At 46.2% G+C, this 20,688-nt stretch overlaps 1 protein-coding gene across 1 annotated transcript in view; it reads right to left on the bottom strand.

Annotated features, from left to right (window-relative positions):
- The window catches only part of ass1 (argininosuccinate synthase 1), a 33,523-nt gene that overhangs the window by 4,505 nt on the left and 8,330 nt on the right, over positions 1-20,688 (bottom strand). The window contains exons 6-13 of the mRNA XM_035772319.2: positions 20,540-20,614; positions 15,886-15,956; positions 15,490-15,520; positions 10,461-10,551; positions 6,204-6,288; positions 4,455-4,519; positions 1,577-1,708; positions 293-449 (exon numbers count right to left, since the gene is read on the bottom strand). Coding sequence (XP_035628212.1) covers positions 293-449; positions 1,577-1,708; positions 4,455-4,519; positions 6,204-6,288; positions 10,461-10,551; positions 15,490-15,520; positions 15,886-15,956; positions 20,540-20,614 — 707 coding nt within the window. The remainder of the gene's footprint in view (positions 1-292; positions 450-1,576; positions 1,709-4,454; positions 4,520-6,203; positions 6,289-10,460; positions 10,552-15,489; positions 15,521-15,885; positions 15,957-20,539; positions 20,615-20,688) is intronic.

Genomic DNA, 20,688 nt, shown 5'->3' with positions numbered 1-20,688 from the left:
TGCTTTGGTCAGCACTGAGCCAGCCCAGGGGGCATTGGGGGCTTAGGTGTCTGAATGGACTCACTGTTCCACAGCGAAGAGACCAATGGGGAGAAAGCCCTCCAGGAATTGAGCTTGACACCCCTGCTCCGCACTCTGATGTCTTTGGAGCCAGTGTCCATTTATTGTTGGTGTGGGGTCAGTGGAGAATGAAGTAACCTGAGCAAACAATGGCGATACTGCATATATGCAGTGAACTGATTATACTGTACCCAGAGATTAGTCACATGCACACAATGCTAGAGGTCCTTACCTGACCAGTTCCTCGTTGTAGAGGGATTTGGGCGACTCGCGGCCCAGGATGTAGACTTGGCCTTTGACGACAGACAGCTGCACCTTGCCCTCCACGCTCTCCTGGGACTTGTCTATGCAGTGGCGCACAAACTCACACTCCGGACTATACCAGAAACCTGGGGACAAGGAACTGGATGTATACATGCTACTATAATGGAAATCATCCATTAGAAGTGTGATTCAATTGTGCACATATGACCCCCCCCACATTCTCCTCCCATCCCACTCCTCATGCGAGCGCTCGTCCCATCGCTCCAGGTGAGGCTCAGACCCCCCCTCTCCTGCCTCACCCAGGTGACCTGCTCTGTCGGTCTGAGGGACAGCTGGACTGGGGAGGGGGGGTGGGGGGTAGAGAAAAATGACGCCCATCTCCATGGGGTGACTCTCTCCCTCTTCCATGCCCTTCCACCTCCCAATCCCAAGAACAATCCTCTCACCCAGTCCCTTTCCACTGAATCTGCACTGGTGTGAGTATCACACAGTCAGGCCAGGGCTGAGTGGATGGATCAAGGCACAGCTGTCCTCTTTTTCTCTCTCGCTCTCTCTCTCCATACTGTGTTCTGTTCAGGGAATCCCCTGTGGCTTCAGCCCATGCAGTGGGCCAGGCAGAGACAGTGGTATTTCACGCTTTAAGACCATAATGAGTTTAATCTCTGCCCCCCTCCTAGAAGGAGCTAGCTAGCGCCTGTACCTTGGTGTCTCGCTCGCTCTCCCTGGTCTCTCTGCCTGCCTGGCCATCTCCCTCCTCTCATGAGGATTTAAATTGCAGTGGCTCAGTAATCAGTTTTCTAACGGCTGTGATCCTATTATAGGGGATGAAGGAAGGCCGGCCGGGGGGGATTAGGACACCTGAGCCAGGCGGACAGGAGGTTTAGGCCCCAGTCATTCAGTCACACATTACCTCTATGAGAGGCAGAAGTAACATAGTCACTCCTCACCTGTCAATCACCGTGATTGCCACTGTGTGAGGTGTTCTGGCACAAAATGGCTGCCGTGTGCCATGCACAATTTATCACCCAGGTCAGTGTAAAGTATTTTGCATAATTTTATCATCAATGTAAAGTGCTTTGAAAGCAAGTGAACATGATATAAATCAAATATATTATCAGGAGGCTGAATAGTTTTTGGCTAACCATTTAGTGTGTGTTCTAGGAGAGAACATAACCATGAATGCACCGTTTCTGAATGCTGTATGAGCACTGTTTTAAATGTGTGTTTTTTTTGCGTAATACACCAAACGTACCGTTGTAGAGCATCTCGGTGAACTTGACCCCCAGGCCCTGTTTGATCCTCCTGACCTCTCGGTCCATGGTGAAGGCCTCTATGTCCAGGTGAGCGTGGTACAGGATGGTGCCTCCTGGGGTCTCATAGATACCTGGGGGAGCACAGAAACACACAACTAGGTGCAGAACGAAAGGTGGAGAGACAAATTAAGCACATAGGTTGCATTGCATTTCAAAATAGTCTGAAGTTGCCCCCCAAACAAAATATTCCATTCTTACTTTTAGATGTGTGTATGGTTGTGAATTGTTAGATTATACTGCACTGTTGGAGCTAGGAACACAAGCATTTAGCTACAGCCACAATAACATCTGCTAAATATGTGTATGCAACCAATATAATTTATCAGAAGAGGTCTCTGGTGGTCCTGTGTCCATGACAACCTCATTGTACTTCCTTCCAGGACCAACTCAACTGAGACAGCTCTATTAGGCACCAGCCATCTTCACCCTCCTCCTCCAAAACCTTGGCTGACGGACAGGCCAGCACCACAGTATATCAACCCAGTCAGAATGAGCCTGTCGCGGGCAAATGACAGGGTAGGAGGCCCCCGCCAGCCCTGAGCTAGGCCCCAGGCTCTCCCGACCCTGCAATTTACCCCCACTGCACTGTTGAGGGAGAAGACAGAGGGGGGGGGATGACAGGAGAAATGAAGCTGTCACTCAGCTGTCTGTCTTATGAGGTCGAAAAGAAAAGGCCGAAAGAGACCAGAGGAGAGATCGCGTTTCTCTATTCAAATAATGCCATTCTAATACGCTAAACCACTGGGACATCTCTGTTTAATTGACTATGGTTGCGTGTGGGCAGCATTAACAGGATATTCCTATCCTTTCCATTCAGTCTTTGGGATTAAACTCTACGGATGGGCGCCTTGTGTTGGGACCTCAATTCACTGTTAGAAGGGGCACCGATACAATTCTTGTCTTCGATGGAGCCTACTTGAAGGTGAGGGGGGGACCAAAACATCATCTGAAAATTGAGAAGCACTTACAAAGCACTGGCTGCCCAAAACAGGATTTAGCAAAATTGCTAATCATCTAAACCTCAAAAAGTGGCAATTTGAGCCACTCAAACAAGGCAACAGAGGGCAAAACGGGGGCAATTCAACTGTCACTATCTGATAAAACAGTTCAAACTGCCCTTTAACCCAATTTACCTTAAGCACCCCAAAGAGAGATTAGAAAGACAAATGAACAATAAAACGTCTCCCTTACCTTAGCTAAACCAACTGTGGCTTAGTTAAGCTTAGGAGGACAAAAACACCAGTGATTTCCAGGTATTAATCTTTTAAACAGTTTCTCTGTATGTAGGCCAATTCTGCTAGAGGGGGTAGAGGGGTTAAGACTAAGCATTAACCCCACCTGGGCTGAGCCTGTGCTCCCCTTTGGGCGTACAGCCCACGGATGCAGGCACAAATACACACATTAAGCCTGCTTCCTGCTTTCCTGATGTTCCTCTGATCAAGAATCAAAAACACACACACACTTCAGAATTGTAGTTCTTGAATTCAACTAGGCCTAAATTCCTGAAACACAAAAAAGTACAAATTTGTCTGATATTCTAAAATGTCTGAAAAAAAAAAAAAAAAAAATGCCCCCAAAAACAAATCAAATTTCTTTCAATAATATATCAATCAAACCAGTTAATCATCACCATAACGTTCTCTACAGATCCTCAGCACAACATGGTTCGTCACAGTGGAGAGTTCAGAGCTCAGACAAGGGTTGACAGGTGTACACCACTTACATACACCAGTGAATGTTTTGTCGAGAACTGACAACATTCTTGACAACCATTTCCATGCCCCGCCTTCTTGACCCCCCAAGACATACAAATAAATGACACATTCAGTCTGTCAACTAGTCAATCCTCCTTGGCATCTTTTGTGCAAACCCCCCCCTTCTCCCCCTGCCGTCAACACACAATCTTTACTAGTTATTCACTGCAGTCAAACCTCACACTCCTCCTTTCCCATTTCTGTAGAAAAGATGAGCTTTGATCTTTTGTGCAGCCAAGAGGGAGAAAAGTGGGCTTCCCATTTTTCAATTTCTACCTGCCACTACGCCAGAGGCGGAGTGTGTTGGCGAGTCAATTTGCTGGTCAGGTTATTGTGAGGAGTAGAAATGCAGTGTGGCAGGAGACAGGGGCCACGGAGGGAGTCAGTGACGTGCTGTCTGACATGGGACACGGTGCCACAAACATCTTGGCCCCTCACGGCCCTTAAGCATGCAGAAATAAGGAGGTTTCTGAGAAGCTCTGTTGACGGAGAGGGCAATTCGAAGTCATGCGGAGGAGTGGCCGACTGCCGAGATGGAGTGTGTGTGAACAACAGCGTGTGTCTGTGTGTGGGAGGCTGCAAAAAGAGAAATGCGAAGGCTTTCTGCATGTGAAAGTGAATGTGGGTCACATCAGACCCTCAGTTTACAGGTGAACCAGAGAAAAACATTTCCTCTGAAAGGAAAGAGAGGCACATAATGCTGTGTTTGTTCATGGTCTTGCTTTTCCTCCACAACACTTTTATGCAAGTGGAATAGCAAGTGTTCCCTTTTAGCACTGACATAAAATGACTGCAATTGCCTGAAAGCACTAGAGATGTGACAGGAAGCTTTACAAATGGATAGGACATGGAAGTGTTGGCACTTACGGCGGAGTAGGTACTGTATATCTTTGTGCTAGCTTATCTATAAATCTAACATTTCTATAAAAGGGAAGTGCATTTTAACCAAAGCTATTGATACAGTATACATGTTTTTCCTCTCAATTAATTTCACCTGTATTCTCTCAGGATCTCTTCTCTTTATACATATAGGCTCTCTCATTACACTTCGTCACTGCCTTACCTCTGGACTTCATGCCGATGAAGCGATTCTCCACGATGTCGATCCTCCCAACTCCATGCCTCCCTCTGAAACCACAATGGAAACCACAATAGAATTCTTACTCACCAAGAACAGTAGTCAATATTTCTGTATTCTCGCCTGAAAACACCCACACTTTGCTGAAAACACTGCAGCAAGTTTACACACTGCCCTCTAATGGTGATTCCATGCAGTCAATAAAGGATTCTCATTCGCAGTTTGGCTCTCCCTACTGATTGTCCGACTCACCCCATCTCATCGAGAGGTAAGAGAAAGTCCGACTCACCCCATCTCATCGAGGTAAGAGAAAGTCCGACTCACCCCATCGAGGTAAGAGAAAGTCCGACTCACCCCATCTCATAGAGGTAAGAGAAAGTCCGACTCACCCCATCTCATAGAGGTAAGAGAAAGTCAGACTCAACCCATCTCATTGAGGTAAGAGAAAGTCAGACTCAACCCATCTCATAGAGGTAAGAGAAAGTCCGACTCAACCCATCTCATCGAGGTATGAGAAAGTCAGACTCAACCCATCTCATCGAGGTAAGAGAAAGTCCGACTCATCCCATCTCATCGAGGTAAGAGAAAGTCCGACTCACCCCATCGAGGTAAGAGAAAGTCCGACTCACCCCATCGAGGTAAGAGAAAGTCCGACTCACCCCATCGAGGTAAGAGAAAGTCCGACTCACCCCATCGAGGTAAGAGAAAGTCCGACTCACCCCATCTCATCGAGGTAAGAGAAAGTCCGACTCACCCCATCTCATCGAGGTAAGAGAAAGTCCGACTCACCCCATCTCATCGAGGTAAGAGAAAGTCCGACTCAACCCATCTCATCGAGGTATGAGAAAGTCCGACTCACCCCATCTCATCGAGGTAAGAGAAAGTCCGACTCACCCCATCTCATCGAGGTAAGAGAAAGTCCGACTCACCCCATCTCATCGAGGTAAGAGAAAGTCCGACTCACCCCATCTCATCGAGGTAAGAGAAAGTCCGACTCACCCCATCTCATCGAGGTAAGAGAAAGTCCGACTCACCCCATCTCATCGAGGTAAGAGAAAGTCAGACTCACCCCATCTCATCGAGGTAAGAGAAAGTCAGACTCACCCCATCTCATTGAGGTAAGAGAAAGTCCGACTCACCCCATCTCATTGAGGTAAGAGAAAGTCAGACTCACCCCATCTCATTGAGGTAAGAGAAAGTCAGACTCACCCCATCTCATTGAGGTAAGAGAAAGTCCGACTCACCCCATCTCATTGAGGTAAGAGAAAGTCCGACTCACCCCATCTCATTGAGGTAAGAGAAAGTCAGACTCACCCCATCTCATCGAGGTAAGAGAAAGTCAGACTCACCCCATCTCATCGAGGTAAGAGAAAGTCCGACTCACCCCATCTCATCGAGGTAAGAGAAAGTCAGACTCACCCCATCTCATCGAGGTAAGAGAAAGTCAGACTCACCCCATCTCATCGAGGTAAGAGAAAGTCCGACTCACCCCATCTCATCGAGGTAAGAGAAAGTCCGACTCACCCCATCTCATCGAGGTAAGAGAAAGTCCGACTCACCCCATCTCATCGAGGTAAGAGAAAGTCCGACTCACCCCATCTCATCGAGGTAAGAGAAAGTCCGACTCACCCCATCTCATCGAGGTAAGAGAAAGTCAGACTCACCCCATCTCATTGAGGTAAGAGAAAGTCCGACTCACCCCATCTCATCGAGGTAAGAGAAAGTCCGACTCACCCAATCTCATTGAGGTAAGAGAAGATGTCCAGCGGTGTGTCCTTGGACTTCCCCTCCTTGACGTGGGTCACCTTGATGGGCACACCTGTGTGGGTTGGAATGGAACAGTCAGACAGTTACGCAACAGCCTGGAGAGATACTGCATCATCATAATACTGTGCTACAGTAGGTCATTCAGGTTAACAGTATTGTTCTCTTACAGTATCAAATCTGATCTCGTCACATACAGCAAATTTTGGATTTGGGCAGAAGCTGTATTTATGAATCTGACAGAATCAATATGTATGGCCAAAATTGTTACTACATTTCCACCTATTCGTTTAATGTTCACTAAAAACAAGCAAAGTGAAGAGACTGATTCCCAGGTACTGAACACAGTTCACAAGGGAGATGGGAGAGACCATGAAAAGAGTGAGGGAGTGGAGAGGGAGATTTGGATGTGGGGGAATGTGGAGGGAGGGTAACGGGTGTTAATGGTAGAATACTTCAATGGGATGTGGTGAGAAGTACTAATATATTCAAAAGCCCTGCTCATTTGAAGGCTGTGAAATCCCAGACAGGCCTTTCCTAAGTTAATTACACACCCGGGCTTTGAGTCACCCATACCTTTTCTACCAATAGCCTCGCACTGCGGTATGAGTGAATGTGTGTGTGCACATTATTAGGAACGCATTGACCATTCCTAATACGCACACACACACACGCCTAGGTGCTCCCCAATCAATCTCCATCCCCAACTTTCCCTACAAAGACACACTAAATTCAGTTTATTAGGTACACCCATCTAGTACTGGGTCGGACCCCCCCCCTTGCCTCCAGAACTGCCCGAATTCGTCGGGATTCTCTGTGGAAATGTTGCTCAATTGGTATTGAAAGATTAGTGGAATCTGTGTGGGTTGCTGGACAGGTAGGATGACTGACAGTGAAGGTGAACAGGTGGTCACGTGTCAGGTGACAGCGGAATGGATGAGACTGAGGCAGGAATTCCTTTAACCATAAAGTGGTATATTTACTGAGTAGTCTGTGCTGCATCACAAAGGAAACAAATAACATGTATACAATCAAATTCATAATCAAAGATCAAATCATATCAGTCATTATTAACACAAGTTAAGGAATTCAACAGTCCAGTTCATTAAGAAGTCAATAGTAATCATCCGTGAGTCATTGAGGCTCATAACTATTTATCATAAATCATGAAAGAATACAAACAGTGAATGGTTATACAATCTATATTCCCCATGATCAAAGTCAATCAGTTAGCAAACAATGACGTTTCTCATTTCACTCTTTCAATTGTCTTCATGTGTACATATAATTAATTTCAATACACATGAACCATATCGATTGCATAATTGGCCTATGAGGATCCGTAGGGCCGTGATCATTGACAATTCACATTACACAATATGTTTGAAGCGTGCGCTCCAAGCCACGCTCCGCGGTGATAACTATAAACAGTAACTGAATGGCCCACTCTCCCGATCGCCACAGATCATTCAGATGAAAGGTAAGAGTCGGTGGACTTACGTGGATTCATGGACGCACAGAACTTCTGGATCAGATGGAGTTAGGGAAGAGAAAGCAGCGAGATCAGGCGATGGCAATTTCCTCCTTTTATGGAGTTGAGATCTGTAGGACATTTCCACCTGACCTAATTAAAGCACCCCTGGCCCAGCCGAGTCAATGGCAATGAATTAAAGGAGTATTCCACCAACTCCATGGGCCTTTTCTACAGGTATCAAGGGAGCTAACGTGTTCCAGGAAAACATTCTTCTCACCATTACACCACCAGCCTGTACCGTTGACATCAGGCAGGATGGGGCCATGGACTCATACTGCTTTTACGCCAAACCATGACTCTGCCATCATCAGCATGACGCAACAGGGACCGGGATTTGTCGGAACAGGCAATGTTTTTCCACTCCTCAGCTGTCCAGTGTTGATGATCCGGTGCCCACTGGAGCCGCTTCCTGTTGTTTTTAGCTGATAGGAGTGGAACCCGGTGTGGTCGTCTGCTGTAATAATCCATCCGTGACAAGGACCGACGAGATGCGTTCCGAGATGTTCTGCACATCACTGTTGTACTGCGCCGTTATTCGCCTCTTAGCTTGCACGATTCTTGACCTTCTCATTCATCCTCTCATCAACGAGCTGTTTTCGCCCACAGGACTGCTGACTGAATGTTTTTTGTCTGTCGCACCATTCTCGGTAAACCCTAGACACTGTCGTGCGTGAAAAGCCCAAGATTGCCGACGGTTTCTGAGATACTGGAACCGCCGCACCGACAATCATAACATGCTCAAAGTCGCTTAAGTCACCTGTTTTGCCCATAATAACGTTTAAATCGAACAGTAACCGAATGCCTCGGTGCCCGTCTGCCTGCTTTATATAGCAAGCCATGGCCATGTGACTTACTGTCTGTAGGAGCGAACCATCTTCATGAAAGGGGTGGTGTACCTAATAAACTGGCCAATGTATTTTGGCCACTGTCATTTACTTGCTTATTCATAGTATTCATAGGTTAAAATGAGCAACGCAGAGGTCAAAGGTGGAGGAGGTGCAATAGACTGGGACATGGGCGGGGAGGGGGAGGTGGGGGGCTAAAAGAGCTTTTGAAGACACACGAAGGATAGGATAGAAGAAAAATACATCTGCAGATAGTCACTCCCCTATCCATCCAGCGCTCATTAGCATTTAGCATGCTTGCAGTTGCCAATCAAGTCCCGGTAAAAAAGCAGCACTCCTGGTTGCATTTCAATGGGCCCAAATGTAAGCCCTGTTCGAATGACACGTAAAGGACTTGACAAAATATTTTTAGACAAGGGCTTTGTCACTTCGGCCCCCGAGGAAAACTCCCAGAGCCGGAGAGGGCACACGGATAGCGCTCCGACAAAGCCCCCTGATCCCCCAAATAGTTAATAATTAGATTAAAAGTTCAAATAAATTAAGTGAGGGTGTGAATGCGGGAGCCGGGCCCGGCCTCTCGTCCTCCTCTCCTCCATCTCGCCGTGTCTATCATTCACTGGGCCTTTCTTTTCCCTGCCTGCCCTTTTCTTCAGCGCTGAAGTGAACAGTGCAAACAATGGGACAGCAGACACAGTTGTAGGAAAAATTACTGCTTTAAATTTTTCCTCTCTCTTTTTCCTTTCCCCCCTCTTTCAATGAAAGGAAGAGGGATAAAAAAAAAAAGGACAGAAAGAAGGGGAAAACTGCTGCTGATGAAAGAAAGTTTAGTTTATCTTTTTAATCAGTGAGAAAGCCCGGTGAAAAAAGGGCTGGTGGGAGATGAAAAGATGGAAACATTCTTGCGCTGATCTTGTGCTTGAGGAGGAGGAGTAAGCTGAAGCCTTTGTGTGAGCCACTAAAACAGCTTTTGTCATCGTCACTCAATAAGGGGAGAGAAAAAAAAACTATGAAAACTGATTGCAAATGAGCAAAGGGCCGAGGTGAAACCAGGTTATACGATGACGTCACCGTTTCAGATTCCTATTACCATTTTTTTTATTATTGTTTAAACCTTCCTTCAAACGAAGATTTAACAGTTCTCTATGAACTTTATCATTGCTCCTCTCCCTCCAATTTCACTTCAGACATAAATCTCAAATAAACCCTACAAACCTTCAAAGTTGCATAAATCAGCAGACAGATACCAACGTAAATCACAGATGAAACCTCCTTTCTCTTCAATTCCTCTCTGAACTGCTTCAGTGTAGTAGCAATGTCATAAAACTGTCACTGGTCATCACCATGATCAGAGGCTAATGTCCTGCCATGTCTTTTGAAGCCCCAGCAGGCCTCAGTGGCCTGTAGCCCCCCCATCTATACACACGGACACTTGTGACCAGGATCTAGATTAGAGGGATTTCTGCTTCTGGCCCCAGGCTGGGATGTGTGTCTCTTTTCGGCAACTGGGCTAATGTGTCACTTTCCTGGGCCTCCCTCAGTCAATTGTATTAGCTGGCTTAACGCTTCCGGCCCCTCCATGCCCCCAGGCAGGCTGCTTTAGTTTAGACTGCTCCAGGTTGTGGGACTGGGCTGTCCTAGGTCTGGGTGGTCAGAGTGATAAACACAGCCAGGGAAAGGCAGGGTAGCACGGGGTCTACAGCAGCCCTGGGGCTGTGGGTATGGCCAAGCCATTGGTGGACAAGACGAACAAACTAACACAGGTCAGGACTGGACTTGGAATCATAAACCCCGGCTGAACTACAGGACTAAAAAGTCCCACTACATGTAGACAGACGGACGGAAACACACCTTTTTTGAACTCGATCTCCAGCACATCTGGGCTGTTGGGGGCGTCCTCTAGGCTCTTGGTCATCAGGTACAGGCCAGTTGGAGCATGGGTCTGTAATATACACACAATGACATTCACATTTCAGCACTTAGTATGGTACTAGGAGATTCAGTTGAGAACATGGCAGACATAGCCAGTCTGCTGTGGGTGGAGGGACGGGATGATGCGTGAAAATAAATAACCTTCAAAAGCTGTCAGGATCTGAGAGAAAAAGACAAAAATCTACATCCTATTTTTCTCCTCTATTTGGTTTCATTTTTCCCTGCTTGGCCTTTCACCGCAGAGGGAGGTGGAGAGAAGAGGAAGAGATGCAGCAGGACAAAAAGAGAGAGAAAGACAGACCCCAATCCACTGAAAGAAGACACTTCATAAGTCAAAGCACATCTGATACTATGACAGGATGTACTCAAGCGAATGCCACACAATATTCACCGGCTGTTTGGAAAGGCGCAAGCAAATCTTCCAAATCTGCCATCCAGCCTCCTCCTCCCCATAAGCTTTTCCACATCTTCTGGAATTGACTTTCTGACTGACATTTTCTCCTTTATTTCTCTTCAGATGAAGAATGAATCTTTATGGGAACCACACAACAACAACCTACCCCTCCTACCCTGAGAGCCATAGGAAGTTGTAGGAGCCGACACAGATGTTTTCCAGTTGGGGGGAGTTGGTAGTTGAGCACTTAAATAAAAATCGGGCTGACACCCCTGCCAATTACCTCACATTACAACCAGACGATGACCAATGTCCCCTGAGCTGAGGCAAATTGCAGGGGAACTATGCAAAATAACCACTGGGTGCATTTAAATGAAAACCTTTACCAGACGGGAAAAAAAAATCATACGATAACTAATCTCGCTCTCAGCCGCAGAGAGTTTGCCCATGTCGCGGAACGAGTGCAATCGCTTCTTTCCTTTTAACTAAACACCAACGTCGACTTTCAAAAAGGCTCCCATCTCTCCTTTTTATTTTCTGCCTCAGCGCCCAAGAAGACGACAAACGAGAGGGAGAAGGAGTGGGGCAAAACCCATTTGATGCATACTATTGAAGGGGACAGAACCGAGGAACACAGCATGATTTAATTTGAACAACAGACTGAGCAGGCCTTGCTCTGTGAATCTGGGTATGATAACTATTGTTGTGTGGTTACTATAGTGTTCTACAGAGTTGCCTTACCTACTAGTAGTTTAAAGCCTACGCAATTCTAAAATACGAAGATGCATTGTTTCTGCCGGCTAGAGTTCACTCTATGATAAAGACGTTATCCTTCTTACCTCTCTACACAGACACATTATCACAAGGAAATACATGGAATATCAATTCAAACATGTATGCTCACGAGACGCGAGTGACAAAGTGGGAGAGAGAGAGAGAGAAATGGAAAGAGCAAGGGAATAGTTTCCAGTGCTTAAAGATCAATGCATTTCAATTCCAGCCCCCCGCAGGTGGACCGGTCCCAAAGCCCCTGGCCCCGAAAGACAGGAACATTTAGAAATGGAGCGAGAGTGAGAGAAAGGGAGAGCAATGCTGTCAAATGGGGCGTGAAGCTCAGCCATCATGTCGCTGTGCTTAGCTCCCTTTTGCAGCCATTCTCCAGTTCTGCCATATTGTGGTGCTGCTGTGGTCCCACTCAATGCGGCCCCCAGAAAGAGGGCTGTGGCAGCGTGAACTTAAAGTGAGTAAATTTCTATCTTTCCACACGTTAGCTGCCTCATTGCCTTTCAATTGAGTCCGGTGGCCTCCAAAGAAAAGGCAGAGGTGGGGAGAGAGTTGGGGGGGGGGCTGGAAGAAAATCTGGCCCACTGGTTTGGAACTGATACTTAAATCACCACGTCTAAAGTCAGGCCTTGTCTTTAAAATGCCATTTGCAAACATGGCACATTGAGAATGTATTCAATCTGATTTGTGTGGACTATTTTTTATGTTCAACACCCCGCTACATTTGGTTAACATTATCATTGGCCGTATCATGGGGCGGCAGGTAGCCTAGCGGTTAGAGAGGCGAGCCAGCAACCGGAGGCTGGCCTGTTCGAATCCCGAGTCAGTTGGGAAAAATCTGTCAGGAAGTGAGCTGGCAACTGGAGGGTTGCTGTATCAAATCCTAGATGCCATTGAGCAAGGCACTTAACCCCTCACAACAACAGCTCCCCAGGTATCCAGTGTGGTAGCACCCGCACCTCTCCAAAACCTGTGTATGTGTGTATTTCAGGGGGGTTGGAAGCGGAAGTAACATTTTGGTTGAATCTTGTCTGCAATTGACCAATAAAGAAAATCTTAACCTTTGTCTACAGTATCTACCAACAGCTTTGCCCAAAAGGTAACACTAGTAACAAGCACAAACTATAAGACAACAACTAAATCAGAGACAAATAGATTGACAGAGAGCTCTATAATAGGTCAGACCCAACCATCTGACCAAGGGGCGAGAAGGTTGCATGACAAATCTAACCCTCCGTGCTTGAAAAGACACCTACACACCATCCAACGCATCCTTCCCCCTAGGCAGCTGCGTCACGGGCCGGGTCATTTCCAAACTAACAGAAAACAAGTTTCATTTCCTCTGTGTAGCAACACCGTCTGTTCCGCTACCACCTCTTTAGTCAATACCATCAAAGGGGCTCGGGGTTTACCACACAACATCGTTGTCCTTCACTCCTACTGGGCTACTGGTAGGCTACTGGGCCAGGGGAAGTCCAGCCAAAGCCATGGACTATCATTTAGACAGAGGGGATGTTTTAATGACTGCTGACGAATGTCACACTGCCCCAGGGACCCGGCCCCTGACCGGTAAACTGACAGCACAGAGGATATTGGGTTGTGTTTCAGGACAAATAGCTTGCCTTTTCAAGTTAAATAGCTTCACGTTATTTATACAAGTTCAATCAGATCAGGAAAGCAGCTACAACGTGTTATCGATACGGCAAATGATAGATCTGTTACATAGGGTTTAAACTTCAAGAGTTGAAATGCTTGTCCTTAAAATTTGCAATGGTGTTCAAAAATAAAAATGCATCATCAAAATTCCATCATTCATAGAAACTTTAATCCCCTGGTTGCTCCTACTCCAGTAAAACTGTCTAGAAGAACAACGTCAAAGGTGAGCAGATAAAGACAATGTAGCCTAGTGGTGTAGCTAAAGCCTAACCTCTGGTGTAATGGGAGAGAATCCAGCTAGTGGGAATAGCCACAGTGCAACCTGACCCTGGCTACCTTATCTCAGAAGGAACATATGAGCGACCATTTGGACATTTCCTAATCTGTGTGTGGGGAGAGTGGAGCCATTGTGTTTCCAGGTGGGCGGAGAGGCACTGTGAATGGAGGGAGTCTGCTCCGGCCTTGGGGGGGGGGGGTAACTGGACTCTTAGGAGGCAGATGCCCAGTTGAGAACTAGAAGGTTGAGATGACCTTTTCAATATCTCCTCACGGACAGTCATGTTTGGGTGCATATGTTGATAAGAGGTTAATAATGATAAAGTACATTGATGTAGTATTACCATCTGGGTTGTACATTCAATTTACAGTAAGGTTTCTTCGAAGCCTGAAATGGTTTTAAATTGACACATTAAAAGTAAAATGTTTAAAGTACTTGGAAAATGTGTAAAATCTCAAATAATCTCCTACGGGAGCAGAAACTGAGCAAATGAGTGAATTATTACAGTCTGTTCAATTTGAAATGGATCATAACAGGCCCCGAGTAATGTATTCAAATCCCTTTATCACTTGTATCTCCTCCACCATAAATATTTCATCGCATTTAATTCCATTGATAAATTCATTGTGAAAGTAAATGGGACTAAAACCATGAATTAAATCAATTACACAATACTGTCATACTACACATCGCTATGCTATTGAGTCGTTTCTTTTCAGGATGAATTTCTCCACAGGGCGAGCGTCGGAGAGAGAAAAGCCTGCGTTACATTTCTGCCCCTGCCCCGCCAATCCAAAAGCGGGGGACCCCTCGCCTCCCTGACACCCCGTCCATTGGGACGCTCATCTGTCTGCCCGCCTTTGTACTTTACTGTTACTGGTGACATTCTGGTGTCACGGTGAAATGGGTCCCTCCCACGTTGCAGCCTGCGGCGGCGCAACCAGAAACAATGGTCCCCCAAGAGCCGGGGGGACCCAGGAGGCCCAGCTGGGCGCGCTGCCCTAACCCTTCCCCCGGCTCCCATGAAATCGGGAATTATGCGAGCCGTTTCTGATGACAAGTCAGTGTCTGTGTGTCCCAGGCTCTTCCCAGGCTCGGCAAGGTTTAGGGTGAGAAGAGACAACAAGGAGGGATGAGGTTTGAGTCGTCAAGGGTGACCTTTGTGTACAGCCTTGACCTCTGACCCCTGAAGAGATCAAACTATCTCTGTCTCACTGTGGGCTCAGGGTTTGGTTCATCTGTGCTGGTGCCAATATAAGAGATTGGGGGGGGCTCTTCTTAACTTTATCTCAATAGACTCTCTAATCTAGGGTTGCAAAATTCCAGTAACTTTCCCCAAATCCCCTGGTTTTCCAGAAATCCTGGTTGGAGGATTCATGGAATTTAGGAGGGAATAAGCAGGAAATCTGTGAATCCCCTAACCGGGATTTCAGGAAAAACTTTTTGGGAAAGTTATTTCACAACTCTACTCCTATCAGCTATTGCTTTGTACATATTACAACACAATAATATATACTGTAAAAAAGAAAACGTGAAACAGGGAGAATCTATAAACTACCAGGCAGGTTGACTACGGAGAGAAATGTTGAATATGAGTAGGAGGACAAAGGATGTGATAGATACTGTATGGTCAATGACATGGATTAGCTGACACTATGTGAACCTAGGTCCAGTGTATCCATCCTGATACTCTTGAGAAGTTTGCTGTTGTGATTCAGACAGCAGGAGGTGAGAAGAACAACCTGCTGAATCTGGCACTGGGATGAACGGTGACATGTTAGGGGCCATAATTGTCCTGATTGATTCCTCAGCCTGCTCATGCATGCAGAAGATCTTACCTTAGGATTTTCCAGTATTCCAGACTCATAGCTGTTGAAACAGACAATGAGAAGGTATGTTGGTGAACACATTCAATCCCTTTGTCATTCTACAGCAGTGTTTCCCAACTAAGCAAACCTAATTCTACTTTTCAACTAATCATCAAGCCCTTGATAAGTTGAATCAGGCGTCATTGTCCGGGTAGACAACAAAAATGTGTGGCGTTGGGGGTACTCAAGGACCGGAGTTGGGATGCACTGCTGTACAGGATATAGCTAATGTGGGAGACAAGTGACCAAAAAGGGCCAATACCGCCTGAAAGTTACAAACTATTCTTGTAAAAATAAAACATATGTATTTTCTTCAACCTTAATTCAACCAGGAAGTATTGTGAGCATCAGTGGTGTTCTTCTCACCTGATGTGCATGAGGTTGGCATCCATGCTCCAGGGTGCTTTAGGGGTGACGGGCACAGGGATGCCATGTTTCTGGGGGTGATGGGAAAGGTCAGAGAAGAGTCAATGATAACAGTATATTAACACTTCAAGTGAGACCGCTCTGAGCAATACATTTTTATCTGCTAAATTCTGAATAGTTAAACCAATCATATCACCTCCAGCTGTTCTTTAACAACTGCAATTGTTGATTTGACTTCAAATCTGGTCATTCCGATATTTATTTAAGTTCAACGTTGTGTAACACAATCATGGGAAGGGAGAAAAGCTTGATAAAAAATGGTGACTGATGCACACATGGGACTAAAAGGCCATGATCCCCCTCTAGTGGGCAGAGTGGAGAACACCACCTCATAGACAAACACTGCCAGGCAACATGTTATGAAAAGAACATATCATCAGGTCAACATTGGATCATTCAGAGATCCTCACTGAACTTCTGGAGAGAGTTTGCTGCACTGAAAGTAAAGGGGCTGAATAATTTTGCACGCCCAATTTTTCAGTTTTTGATTTCTTAAAAAAGTTTGAAATATCCAATAAACGTCGTTCCACTTCATGATTGTGTCCCACTTGTTGTTGATTCTTCACAAAAAAATACAGTTTTATATCTTTATGTTTGAAGCCTGAAATGTGGCAAAAGGTCGCAAAGTTCAAGGGGGCCGAATACTTTCGCAAGGCACTGTATATATCTGTCATTCTCAATGAAAGCAAGTCTAAGAAGCAGTAGATATAGCACACATAGAACATATCTATGCTTCCCGTTTTTAAGTTTCTTTCTTGCATCTTTTACTATCGGTTTTGTACACCAACTTCAAACTGCTGAAACACAATATTTTGGGTTATGCAACAAAATATTTCACAGCGGTTTAGATGGTACAATGATTCTCTACACTATATTCGCTTGTCACAAACTGAAATTAGGCAAACTATTTGAATTTTAGCAACCAGGAAATGGCAGAGCAAACCAAATTCAAATCACAGTGCAGGTTCCGATCATCATAATGAAAGGAAAAGTAACAATTTAACAAAATGCCTAACGTGCTGACCACACCGCTTGAGTTTCGTGCTTTGTAAAATAAATGTACACATAGACGTTATTAAAATCATTGCACCTGCACGTCTGCATAGCCAGTCGCTAAAATAGAACTTGGTTCTATTTGTGACTGTCACGTCCTGACCATAGAGAGCCCTTATTTTCTTTTACCTTAATATAATGCATCAATAAAATCGATTTAGCCTCAAATAAATAATGAAACATGTTCAATTTGGTTTAAATAATGCAAAAACAAAGTGTTGGAGAAGAAAGTAAAAGTGCAATATGTGCCATGTAAAAAAAGCTCATGTTTAAGTTCCTTGCTCAGAACATGAGAACATATGAAAGCTGGTGGTTCCTTTTTACATGAGTCTTCCCAGGTAAGAAGTTTTAGGTTGTAGTTATTATAGGACTCTCTCTCTCTATGCCATTTGTATTTCATATACCTTTGACTATTGGATGTTCTTATAGGCACTTTAGTATTGCCATTGTAACAGTATAGCTTCCGTCCCTCTCCTCGCCCCTACCTGGGCTCGAACCAGGAACACATTGACAACAGCCACCCTCGAAGCATCGTTACCCATCACTCCACAAAAGCTGCGGCCCTTGCAGAGCAAGGGGAACAACTACTCCAACTCTCAGAGCGAGTGACGTCACTGATTGAAACGCTATTAGCGCGACCCCGCTAACTAGCTAGCCATTTCACATCGGTTACACCAGCCTAATCTCGGGAGTTGATAGGCTTGAAGTCATAAACAGCTCAATGCTTGAAGCACAGCAAAGAGCTGCTGGCAAACGCACAAAAGTGCTGTTTGAATGAATGCTTATAAGCCTGCTGCTGCCTACCATCACTCAGGCAGACTGCTCTATGAAATATAAAATAATAGACTTAATTATGACATAATAACACACTTTGGTCATTGATATGGTTGAATCCGGAAACTGTCATTGCAAATAAGAATGTGTTATTAACTGACTTGCCTAGTTAAATAAAGGTGTATAAAAATAAAAAAAGCGAACTTTTTTTTAAACGGCCAAATCTGTGTCCATAAAGACAGATTTCCGATTGTTATGAAAACTTGAAATCGGCCCTAATTAATCGGCCATTCCGATTAATCGGTCGACCTCTAATACCCACATCTCATCTCCTCAATGCGCTCAGCACGTCATCGTTGTTTACAGTTGGGAAAGTGGCAGAGTCAGACAGGGACGCGACAGCAGCGAAGCCCTGTATACTTTGAGAAGTTACGTAGGCTTCAATGCACTGATGGCATATCTAGAACCAGACTACAAGATGCCAAAAAAACTTGATGGCCCGGATGGAGATATTGTACAATGATTGCTCTGCAAGTACAAAGGGCGAGCTTTCAAAAACCATACGTGGCGTTAACACGCTGGTTCTGCTCACACTGCCCTACCCTGTGCTCTGACCTCTTTCTCCCCTCTCTCTCCAGATGAAATCTCGCGTCTTGTAACGGCCGGCCGCCCAACAACCTGCCCGCTCGACCCTATCCCCTCCTCTCTTCTCCAGAACATTTCCGGAGACCTTCTCCCTTACCTCACCTCGCTCATCAACTCATCCCTGACCGCTGGCTACGTCCCTTCCGTCTTCAAGAGAGCGAGAGTTGCACCCCTTCTGAAAAAACCTACACTCGATCCCTCCGATGTCAACAACTACAGACCAGTATCCCTTCTTTCTTTTCTCTCCAAAACTCTTGAACGTGCCGTCCTTGGCCAGCTCTCCCGCTATCTCTCTCAGAATGACCTTCTTGATCCAAATCAGTCAGGTTTCAAGACTAGTCATTCAACTGAGACTGCTCTTCTCTGTATCACGGAGGCGCTCCGCACTGCTAAAGCTAACTCTCTCTCCTCTGCTCTCATCCTTCTAGACCTATCGGCTGCCTTCGATACTGTGAGCCACCAGATCCTCCTCTCCACCCTCTCCGAGTTGGGCATCTCCGGCGCGGCCCACGCTTGGATTGCGTCCTACCTGACAGGTCGCTCCTACCAGGTGGCGTGGCGAGAATCTGTCTCCTCACCACGCGCTCTCACCACTGGTGTCCCCCAGGGCTCTGTTCTAGGCCCTCTCCTATTCTCGCTATACACCAAGTCACTTGGCTCTGTCATAACCTCACATGGTCTCTCCTATCATTGCTATGCAGACGACACACAATTAATCTTCTCCTTTCCCCCTTCTGATGACCAGGTGGCGAATCGCATCTCTGCATGTCTGGCAGACATATCAGTGTGGATGACGGATCACCACCTCAAGCTGAACCTCGGCAAGACGGAGCTGCTCTTCCTCCCGGGAAGGACTGCCCGTTCCATGATCTCGCCATCACGGTTGACAACTCCATTGTGTCCTCCTCCCAGAGCGCTAAGAACCTTGGCGTGATCCTGGACAACACCCTGTCGTTCTCAACTAACATCAAGGCGGTGGCCCGTTCCTGTAGGTTCATGCTCTACAACATCCGCAGAGTACGACCCTGCCTCACACAGGAAGCGGCGCAGGTCCTAATCCAGGCACTTGTCATCTCCCGTCTGGATTACTGCAACTCGCTGTTGGCTGGGCTCCCTGCCTGTGCCATTAAACCCCTACAACTCATCCAGAACGCCGCAGCCCGTCTGGTGTTCAACCTTCCCAAGTTCTCTCACGTCACCCCGCTCCTCCGCTCTCTCAACTGGCTTCCAGTTGAAGCTCGCATCCGCTACAAGACCATGGTGCTTGCCTACGGAGCTGTGAGGGGAACGGCACCTCAGTACCTCCAGGCTCTGATCAGGCCCTACACCCAAACAAGGGCACTGCGTTCATCCACCTCTGGCCTGCTCGCCTCCCTACCACTGAGGAAGTACAGTTCCCGCTCAGCCCAGTCAAAACTGTTCGCTGCTCTGGCCCCCCAATGGTGGAACAAACTCCCTCACGACGCCAGGACAGCGGAGTCAATCACCACCTTCCGGAGACACCTGAAACCCCACCTCTTTAAGGAATACCTAGGATAGGATAAAGTAATCCTTCTCACCCCCCCCCCTTAAAAGGTTTAGATGCACTATTGTAAAGTGGCTGTTCCACTGGATGTCATAAGGTGAATGCACCAATATGTAAGTCGCTCTGGATAAGAGCGTCTGCTAAATGACTTAAATGTAAATGTAACATTGTCAGAGGTCTATGAACACGCTGTCATGCATCACTGCAGCGAGCCATCACATTGATGAGAAGTGGGACATGTACTGCCAACTGAGAACATGGAGGAGAGGGTCACAGTAGAGAACCTAAAATGGCATTAACTACAGTCATTGTTGAGTGGGAGGGGTACAGCAGTAAGGTGACTGCCGCCTGTTAGGTAGTCAGGGTTGCACTAGATTGAACGGCACTGCCCCCTAGCGGTCACACACAGGACCAAATGTGAATTGTGAATTCACACAATTTAATACTTTTTAAAATCATTTAAGCCATTTAAAAATGGCAGTTTAAACTTTCAAATGTTTACATAAATCACATCCCTAATGTATATGAAGAGATCCTATCACACACTCACTGCCAGGCAACATGTTATAAAGTGATCCTATCATGTGGAAGTGTTACCTCGGCATACTCCATCAGATCCTTCCTCCCAACGAAGCGATTGTAGAACTCAGGGATCCTCCATGGAGCAATAATCTGAGCGGGAGAGAGAGGAGCGAGGGTTACGCATGTCATTTGTATGGTGCATTATCTGAAGTAAATGTTGGATG

Source organism: Oncorhynchus keta, chromosome 6 (genome assembly GCF_023373465.1).
Source record: "Oncorhynchus keta strain PuntledgeMale-10-30-2019 chromosome 6, Oket_V2, whole genome shotgun sequence".
NCBI classification, from domain to species: Eukaryota; Metazoa; Chordata; class Actinopteri; order Salmoniformes; family Salmonidae; genus Oncorhynchus; species Oncorhynchus keta.
The sequence above is the reverse complement of the archived record's forward strand: the minus strand, read 5'-3'. Positions and strand labels throughout refer to the sequence as shown.